The sequence below is a fragment of the Zea mays genome, chromosome 9 (assembly GCF_902167145.1).
Source record: "Zea mays cultivar B73 chromosome 9, Zm-B73-REFERENCE-NAM-5.0, whole genome shotgun sequence".
Lineage (NCBI taxonomy): Eukaryota > Viridiplantae > Streptophyta > Magnoliopsida > Poales > Poaceae > Zea > Zea mays.
In genome coordinates, this window is record NC_050104.1 from 152,279,024 (window position 1) to 152,289,081 (window position 10,058).

The 10,058-nt window shown below is 51.2% G+C and overlaps 1 protein-coding gene across 3 annotated transcripts; it reads left to right on the plus strand.

Annotated features, from left to right (window-relative positions):
- Positions 1 to 1,141: 1,141 nt before the first annotated feature.
- Positions 1,142 to 8,954, plus strand: LOC542215 (glutamine synthetase 3). Of its 3 annotated transcripts, NM_001111827.2 has the most exons (12): positions 1,154 to 1,326; positions 1,522 to 1,561; positions 1,720 to 1,819; positions 2,116 to 2,119; positions 6,706 to 6,754; positions 7,118 to 7,224; positions 7,494 to 7,581; positions 7,709 to 7,837; positions 7,921 to 7,995; positions 8,147 to 8,200; positions 8,270 to 8,467; positions 8,547 to 8,954. In NM_001111827.2, the coding sequence occupies exons 1-12, from the start codon at positions 1,253 to 1,255 to the stop codon at positions 8,700 to 8,702; spliced, it is 1,074 nt and encodes a 357-aa protein (NP_001105297.2). In that variant the 5' UTR covers positions 1,154 to 1,252; the 3' UTR covers positions 8,703 to 8,954. The 3 variants fall into 3 exon arrangements, with proteins under 3 accessions (XP_008659016.1, NP_001105297.2, XP_035818326.1); XM_008660794.2 differs by lacking the exons at positions 1,720 to 1,819; positions 2,116 to 2,119; positions 6,706 to 6,754 and having other exon boundaries at positions 1,142 to 1,326; positions 8,547 to 8,875; XM_035962433.1 differs by lacking the exons at positions 1,154 to 1,326; positions 1,522 to 1,561; positions 1,720 to 1,819; positions 2,116 to 2,119; positions 6,706 to 6,754 and adding an exon at positions 2,445 to 2,922 and having other exon boundaries at positions 8,547 to 8,875.
- Positions 8,955 to 10,058: the final 1,104 nt, after the last annotated feature.

Sequence of the window (10,058 nt, forward strand, 5' to 3'; positions counted from 1 at the left end):
AGACCTCTAAAACTTGTCGGCACTGATCATCACTGGAGTTTCAGGAACGCGGCGGATCGGAACGGCGAAGATACAGCGCACACCACACATCTCTCTCTCTCTCTCTCTCTGAAGGAAATACAGCGCACACATCGTTCTTGGATGCAGTGGTTCTTGCCCTTTTCAGCAAAGCAAGCTTATTGGCAATGCAAATCCATCTAGGGCTGTGATGAACTGATGATCAATAGACCGTTATTCTTTTTAGCTTTTGCCTTGCCGACGATCCTACTGCTATATACTTTCTTTTTTTTCTTTGAAAGGCGTCCTGAATTGCTACATGCAGACACAGAACAGTGACGAAGGAAGGCCCCGTTTTCTCTAGTCCATCCTTTTCGGTAGATTGGATTAGATTCTTCTTGTCAAGGAAACAACAGTGAAAGCATGGCTCCTTTTCCGGGTGTGCGTGCTTTTCGTTTGAGTGGTTCATAAGAGTTAAGAACCGACAAGTTAAAAAAATGATACACATTCGTTGGACCCAGTTGACACGAAGCAGGAAGTAGGCATCCTTTCACCATTGCGGGACGGGTTCAGGATAAGAGGATAGGTGGCCATACGTGCCTGGCTGCCTGCTGTTTTTAGCTTCTTCCAGCACAGAACAAGGCCGGCTGGCCATTGACGAGCAAGCTGCACTGCCACAGTCCTTCCTTCTGCCTGTGATCAACGGAAGAAACAAAATGTATCGTAAATGACAATGATTATGATTCACACTCGAGTATCAACACTAATAAGTTTGAATAGACGGGTTACAATTTGTAGTGTAGTGTCAAACATGTTTTAATATTATTGGTTACCTATTACGTTAAAAATATATGAGCCAAACATCACATGCATCTATAAATTGCCGATGTCGTAATAGATTATATTAAGGCCTTCTTTGTTTGTGTCGGATTGCGTCCGGAATCGTTCTAGCTAATCAAAGTTTATATAAATTAGAGAAGCAATCCGGTTAGAAATCGTTCCGACCTACTAATCCGGCACAAACGAACAAGGCGTAAGGGAGCCAGAAAAGAAACCACACTTTATCTCTACATGAAAATGATACACGCACGCCCTTCACATCGCAGCCACCAGCCAGCTTCGCTCTATAAATAACCCTTTCGCCTCACGGCTTCTGACCATCCACTGCGATACTTCAGACAGCTCTTCTTGCGTTGCCTACTAAGATCTCTCTCTCTCTCTCTCTTGTGTTCTTGCCTTCTGCCTACTACGAGTGATGGCCAGCCTCACTGACCTCGTCAACCTCGACCTGAGTGACTGCACCGACAGGATCATCGCCGAGTACATCTGGTTCGCTCCCCTCTGTTCTCGCTCTCGTTGTCCTTGTTCAGAATCGTCTTTGCATTCAGAAATCAGAACACGATCCTTGCAAGTTGCACTCGATCGGCCGTCGCCCGAAATTTGCGGCGTCCGCGCCTTATCTCTGCAAGTTTGGCTGGCCCCTTTCTGACGTCGCGCTCTCCTGGGCTGTGCTGTGCTGTGCAGGGTTGGAGGATCCGGCATAGACCTCAGGAGCAAAGCAAGGGTGCGTCGTAGTCGTAGTCTTCTTGTTCACGTCGTTTCTTTCTGAAACCTGACCTACATCATTCACCTCTTTGGTTGGCTGTAATTGAACTATATTATTGTTGTTTCCTAATTCCTAGCACGATATATCTCTGATCATGCATGCTGTTGTTGGAGCAGACGGTGAAAGGCCCCATCACCGATCCGAGCCAGCTGCCAAAATGGAACTACGACGGCTCCAGCACCGGGCAGGCTCCCGGAGAGGACAGCGAAGTCATCTGTTCGAACCCAAAATGACCGTGCGGACGGTCCGGCCCGGAGGCCGGACGGTCCGCGGTCCGGACCGTCCGCGGTGGTGGCGCGGACGGTCCGCTCGTGCGCAGAGTCAGTTAGGGTTCCTAGTTTCTCGCGGGATTTGTTACCTAAAACCGCGGGATTAACTCGGAAATTAGTTGGAAGCGGATCCAGACCTCCCCCTTTATATAGATGAAGGGCTACGGCCGATTAAAGCCCCCAACAATCGAACAAATCAAGTCTATTACTCATTTTTACCTTATGCATTAGGAGTAGTTCTAGTCTAGTTCTAGTTTAGCCCTAGTTTAGTATTCCAATCCCCAAATTCTCCGCCTCTCCTCGACTCTACGTCGATTAGAGGAGTCTAGGTCGGCCTGCCCGAGCCTAGACAACTCCTAGGATCTCTCCTCCCCGACGGGGTCCCTCCCGGGAGTGAGATCCAGGCGCCGTCGGCGATCTACCGTCGCCCCTGCGCACGCGCGGACCGTCCGGCCCTAAGGCGCGGACCGTCCGGCCGTCAGGCAGGGAACCCGAGCTCCTGCACCAGGTCGCGGACCGTCCGGCCCTGTGCCGCGGACCGTCCGCGTCCGACCAGAGAGCGTCGCCGTCTCGCACCAGGCCGCGGACCGTCCGGCCCCTGCGCGCGGACCGTCCGCCCCTGTGCAGAGGGCACCGCCGCCGGTTCTTCTTGAGTGATTGGCGCTCCGAAAAAGCGTCAACATACTTTTGGCGACTCCGCTGGGGAATAGGTGTCTAGATCTGCTAAAAATCGGCCCATAAATGGCCGGTTCTAAGGATCACACCAAGATCTCCACTACCAACATCATCAAGCCGGCCATGGAGGCGCTCCCGGCTGATGACCAAAGGCCCTTTGAAGACCTCGTAATGCGCGATGAGAAGGAGGTGATGCGGCAATGGAACGAACAACGCGACAAGGAAGAGGCGGAACTGCTACATAAACTCTCCGAACGGCGCAAGGAGGCGGCGGACAAGTACTTGTCACACTTCACGGTAGATCGCCACCAGAAGATCGTCCGCCAAGGGGAGATCGATATGGAATCTCTCCTACCTCCACTTCAGGGTCCCGCTGTAAGTACTCCAGATCTATCTCTTACGACTTTCATGGATCAACGAGGAGATCAGTTAAAGCAATATGTAGATGAATCTATTAAAATGCATTTACGTGCATACGAGAAATCAGCTGCTCCTAACTTTCCATCGCGAGAGTCTAATACAGTGCCACCCGCGTCAAACACATCGGCTATAAATGGGTCACCCTTGACCCAGCCATCATATGGTATGCCGATGCACGCTTTCGCACCACCACCACAGCCACAACCACTAGGCACGCGGCAAGTACTGGACGCGGCCGGACCGTCCGAACATCATCTCAGACAGTCCGGTTATACCGCGGACCGTCCGGCGTATTTCGCCGGACCGTCCGACCAGATGCAGGCCCGCACACAAAACACTCAGGTCGCACCGTACATGGCCGGACCATCAGGATACAACCCTGAACACTTCGGCCCCATCACGGACCGTCCGGTGCATCACGCCGGACCGTCCGGATATGTTGCGGACCGTCCGCCATCTTACGTCGGACCGTCCGGATATGGCATGAACCGGCCGACGTATTACGCTGGACCATCCGACTCTACACGGGTCCATGCGCAGACTGCCCAAGTCACGCCATATATGGCCGATCCATCCGGGTACAACCCTGGACCATTCGGCCCGATCGCGGACCGTCCAGTTCTTTACGACAGACGGTCTGGGTACGAGACTACCCACGTAGCACCATATACGGCTGGACAATCTGGATATACCTTCAGACCATTTGGCCAGGTCGCGGACCATTCGGCCTCTTACGCCGGACCGTCCGGATATGCATACGCAGAGCCGAGAGCTGCGCAATACGCACAGTTCCCACATTCATCGCAGCAACATTATGGTGCCCCACCAGCAACACATTATAATCATGCCATACCACCTCATGGACATAGGGCTGAATACTATTCGGCCACAAGAGAGCCTGAGGGGTATAGGGCAGGAGCTGGTGACATTAATAGGACACCTAACACACACCTCAAACATACCTGGGAGGAAAGCCGACAGAGTAATGTCAGGCAACCTGAAATCTCCACCCACAAACTCAATGGATGGTCGCCAGACATGGCAGAGAGGGTCAGAGACGAGGTAGCCGGGATGTTCAGGGACAAACTCGGTGTTAGTGTGTCAGGTACAGGGCAATCGTATCGGAAGCCTTATAGCCACCGATTCGACACCGTGCCATACCCACAGGGAACTAGAATACCGGACTTCTCTAAGTTTTCTGGTGAAAGTGGGAAAAGCACACACGAACATATAAGCCAATTCATAGCACACTTGGGAGAATTGGCTGATGGGGAAGCCTACCGCGTTCGTTTATTCTCGTTGTCCCTTACTGATACTGCATTTGCATGGTACGCTGCTTTGCCACCAAATTCTATTAACTCTTGGGAAGAATTAGAGCAGAAATTTCATGAGCACTTCTTCTCAGGAGAACATGAGTTAGAATTGGCTGACTTAGCTTCAGTCCGACAGGGGCCTGAAGAATCGGTTAATGACTATATCCGGAGATTCCGGGACACTAGAAACCGATGCTTTCAGATTCATGTCGCGGAAAAAACAACTAACAGGGCTAGCTTTCAATGGGTTGCGACCCTACTTAAAAGAAAAATTAGATGGCACTCAATTCTTTTCGCTAGTGCACTTGCACCAGCGGGCTATGACATGTGAAAGCCGAAGTAAGGAAACATCAAAATCGGCTAGCCATAAGATGCATCTAGTGGGATACGATAACTCGGACGATGAATCCACGGATGTATACACCGCCGAACTGGTTTGGCCAGGGCAGGCTAAACCTTCACCATGTTCTGCTTTACAGTCGATTCGAAAGAATCGACAAGAAGAAGTTAAGTTTACGTTTAATGTTGCCAAATGCGATAAAATATTTGACGAGTTACTGAAAAACGGCAACATTAAATTAACTCATACTATTCCTCCTCCTGATGAATTAAAGAGGCGTGCTTATTGTAAGTGGCATAATTCCTTTTCTCATGCCACCAATGATTGTAATGTTTTTCGTCGACAGATACAATCGGCCATAAATGAGGGTCGATTGGCTTTTCAGGAGATGCAAGTAGACACACAACCCTTTCCTGTTAATACAATAGAACTCACATGCAAAAAGGTCTTGGTTCGGCCCGAAATGGCCGATAAAGGCAAAGGCAAGGGTATCGTCATTGGCGATCCCCGCATGTCAGATATATCACAAAAGGAGATTGCTCGAAAGGCTTCGGACGAGAAGGCTAAAAAGTCCGAAGACACTGGGGGGCAGGCACAGTTAATGAACCAAACACATCAGCCTAGCCCGAACATCGTAGATGGTCCGGCACCTACGTGCGGACGATCCGGTGCTCAGACAAACGGTCCGGCTAACTCAGCCGGACAGTCCCCCTATGACCAAAGGCGTCAACCTCTACATAAAGCAAGAAAAAAGACGCAAGGTCAAAGCACATATAATCGGCTGATCAAAGCCGATCCTACTTTTGATCAGTTGCTCTCCAAAAATGCTAGCAAAAAGACTGTTCCACGTGATCGGTCAACAAAGAAACCCTGGCCACCTGCTAAAACAAAACGGTTAAACAAAACGGCCCAAAAGGCGACACAACAAGCATCGCCTATTCATTCTATGAGACCAGGGTACTTTCCACCTATTTACTCATCGTCGGTATATTATCCTGTTCAAACATGGAATGGCACGATGATGAATCCTTGGTACATGTATAATCCCTTCGTCTATCCCGACTGGGGGGCACCTCCATTCTATTCTTTTTGATCCATTGATCAAATGGTCATGGCCGAGAAAGATACAATCCGAAACGGCCTTTATATTGGTGCTTTATTGAATAATCTTCATATCGAAAAGCCGGTGACTTACATCAGGTTTAGTTCATATGCTTTTGGTTCGTCAACCTTCACCAAAAGGCAGGGGGGCATATGTTCGAACCCAAAATGACCGTGCGGACGGTCCGGCCCGGAGGCCGGACGGTCCGCGGTCCGGACCGTCCGCGGTGGTGGCGCGGACGGTCCGCTCGTGCGCAGAGTCAGTTAGGGTTCCTAGTTTCTCGCGGGATTTGTTACCTAAAACCGCGGGATTAACTCAGAAATTAGTTGGAAGCGGATCCAGACCTCCCCCTTTATATAGATGAAGGGCTACGGCCGATTAAAGCCCCCAACAATCGAACAAATCAAGTCTATTACTCATTTTTACCTTATGCATTAGGAGTAGTTCTAGTCTAGTTCTAGTTTAGCCCTAGTTTAGTATTCCAATCCCCAAATTCTCCGCCTCTCCTCGACTCTACGTCGATTAGAGGAGTCTAGGTCGGCCTGCCCGAGCCTAGACAACTCCTAGGATCTCTCCTCCCCGACGGGGTCCCTCCCGGGAGCGAGATCCAGGCGCCGTCGGCGATCTACCGTCGCCCCTGCGCACGCGCGGACCGTCCGGCCCTAAGGCGCGGACCGTCCGGCCGTCAGGCAGGGAACCCGAGCTCCTGCACCAGGTCGCAGACCGTCCGGCCCTGTGCCGCGGACCGTCCGCGTCCGACCAGAGAGCGTCGCCGTCTCGCACCAGGCCGCGGACCGTCCGGCCCCTGCGCGCGGATCGTCCGCCCCTGTACAGAGGGCACCGCCGTCGGTTCTTCTTGAGTGATTGGCGCTCCGAAAAAGCGTCAACATCATCCTCTAGTACGATCCTCGTCTCCTTTCTTCTACCTTGTTCATTGTTGCTTACCTGGTCGCTCCTTCTGTTTTTTTCACTCTGAACTGAAGCCCTCAAGCCATTTTCAAGGACCCGTTCAGGAAGGGTAACAACATCCTTGTAAGCCTCTGCGTACCTTCTCGTTTTGCGTTGATTTCTCTTGGAAGCCATAAAAAACGGCCAATTTTTTTTTAATATACAAAAAAATATAAGAAGATGAGGAAGGAAAAGCTAGAGGGGCCAAAATGCCATCCTTACTCTGGAATTACATGATTTTGTTTCTATGTTTGTTTTTCCACTACTTTCTCTGGGATTTCTCTAAAAAAAAGAAGGATGATACAAAAAAAAGTATCTGAGTAAAGGTAGCAATAAAATATTTGAACCATGTGAGTAAAAGTTTTTTAAAAAAAAATTGGCAAGCAAGCTTAAGTTGGTTGGTTTGTTATTATGCTTCTTATTCAAACTACTATATCTGCTGTATAGGTGATGTGTGACTGCTACACGCCACAAGGCGAGCCAATCCCCAGTAACAAGAGGTACAAAGCTGCCACGGTTTTCAGCCACCCCGATGTTGCAGCTGAGGTGCCATGGTATGAATGTTGACCCAGTTTCAGATAGTGTTTCTTTTTTTTTTCCTCAGCCTACAAAAAATCAGCATTTTAATTTGCTGTAGTCGCATCACACGATCGAAGATGGTATAGTAGTGACCAAAATCGACAAAAGATATTATTGTAGCCAATCAGATAAATGTTTCAACATAGAAGTTTTGAAAAGGACCACCATGTTTGGAACTTCCAACTTCAAATTAGTGTCTTATCTGGCTCCTCATCAGAACCTCTGTCTGTCTGAATTGAAACAGGTACGGTATTGAGCAGGAGTACACTCTCCTTCAGAAGGATGTGAGCTGGCCCCTTGGCTGGCCTGTTGGTGGATACCCTGGTCCCCAGGCAAGAGATCGATCCTTTCCTTCTTCAACTTTTATCGATTGCATGCGAGTTATATGTTGGCGGAAGAGGCAGGGCTTTGCAAAGTTATCAACTGTTCGGTGTATTTTTTATTTAATTTTTTTGGCAGGGACCATACTACTGTGCTGCCGGTGCCGATAAGGCCTTTGGGCGCGACGTGGTTGACGCCCACTACAAAGCCTGCCTCTACGCCGGCATCAACATCAGCGGCATCAACGGCGAAGTCATGCCTGGACAGGTAGTAGTACTCGATGCATGCTGCTGATCTGAACTGCTGGTTCTGTTCTGAACCACCGGCCGGGTTCCTTCCTTGTCAAACAGTGGGAGTTCCAAGTCGGGCCGTCCGTTGGGATCTCTGCCGGCGACGAGATATGGGTCGCCCGCTACATTCTCGAGGTCCGTCCGTCTCGCGGTGTCGTCTTAGCTTCCAGTACTCCAGTAGTGCAGTGTGAAACTAGACTAAACTAGTACAGTGCTGCGTGCGGCTAATTGACATCGCATTGTCTTTTTTTTTTTTTTTTGCTGACTGATTGATTGGTTCTTCCAGAGGATCACTGAGATGGCCGGAATCGTTCTCTCCCTCGACCCGAAGCCGATCAAGGTGTTTCTTGTGATTCTTGGGAGTATATATAGCGACGAGAGTAGTACTGAATCTGTTTTGCTTGCACAGGGTGACTGGAACGGCGCCGGCGCTCACACCAACTACAGCACCAAGTCGATGAGGGAGGCCGGTGGCTACGAGGTGATCAAGGAGGCGATCGAGAAGCTGGGGAAGAGGCACAGGGAGCACATCGCCGCGTACGGCGAGGGCAACGAGCGCCGCCTCACGGGCCGCCACGAGACCGCCGACATCAACACCTTCAAATGGGTGGGTTGGGTTGTGTATCTGCCGCTGCGGATGGTTTCTTTCTGCTGGTTCCACTCGCCGCTCACACCATTCCCTGCAGGGCGTGGCGAACCGCGGCGCGTCCATCCGCGTCGGCCGCGACACCGAGAAGGAGGGCAAGGGATATTTCGAGGACCGCAGGCCGGCTTCCAACATGGACCCCTACGTCGTCACCGGCATGATCGCCGACACCACCATCCTGTGGAAGGGAAACTGATAAAACCACTGTTCTTCTCCTGCACGCATGCATCCGCCCCGTGCTGTCACTTTTTGTTTTTCAAATTTCGATTCCCGTCCTAAAGTTTGTTAGCACTTATTATTTCGCTCTCCAGTGTACTGCTCGGAAAGTCCGAATAAAAACGGCTCTAATGATTTTGTTTTTTTTTTTAATTTTGCCTTCGCCATAGGTGTACGATTGGCTGCGCTTCCCGTTTATTGGGTACTAGATATGAATCAATTGTCATTAACGAAACATCTCAAGACCTCAGACATATCGGCAATGCAACAATAATGAAATCTACTCTAGGATTAGAATAAAAAACAATAATTAATGTACTTAGTCGCTACATGGTACAATAGCTGTAATCTTGTGAAAGAGCAATCCGATGAGCTTACGAACAAAGGACTCTTGCAACAGTCTTTCCTCTCAAGTAGCCGCTACGAAGTCGAATAACCATGTGCTATGTGCAGGGCCTTCAACCTCTTCGTCAGCACCTCCGCATCGTCCGATTCCGGCAGTCGGCCGCCCATCGTCTCTTGGACACGGCAGGCGCGCTTCCGCCCTACGTGGAGTGTGCCTAAGCTCTTGGCCAGCGCCGCCTCTGCGTCGCACACCTGATCCGCATCCGGTCGGCAAGTGATGTACTCTTGGATGAGGAGGCGGCGATTCTGGAGGCACCGACGGTGGCGCATGATCGCGTCGATGTCGGTCGCCGCTCTCATCTTCACTAACGCCACGTGCACCTCGGCGATCTCCTTGACCTTAGGGCTCCAGTAGCCACTTTCCTTCGCCATACTGAGCAGCGTGACCTCCAACTGGATCGCCGCGTCGAGGCGTGCATTGATCGTCTCCAGCACCCCGAGGATGCCCTTGTTGGCGACGTCCGGCCGAACATCCGCGCACGCCCAGTAGTCCCCCCGTCCCCCGCCGTCGACTCGTGCTAGGTGAAGCGTGCCCCGCGAGGCGGTGATGCTCGAGCGAGCGAGGCGGTACTGCAAGTTGCTGCTCTGCTCCGCCGAGGTGGCATTCGTTTGATCTTGGCCCCCGCCGCCGCCGTAGAAGGTGTCGGTCAGGCTAATGCAGCAGTGTGTGGGGCTGGCGTTGACGCTGAGCATCGGCGACTCAGGGTCGGCGGGGTCCACGGGCTGGCTGACCTGGATCTGGATGTGCCCGTCGCTAGAAGGCGGTGCCTCAGGACCGTAGATCTCAAGCAAGGCAGAGTACGTCTGGTCTATGATGATCATAACCATGCTGTCGACCATATTCCGTGGATGATGCTAGTCGCCAAACAGCTCCTGGACACGCGGACACGGGGGCGCCGTCGTTATTGTCCTCGCGCTCGGTGATACGGTA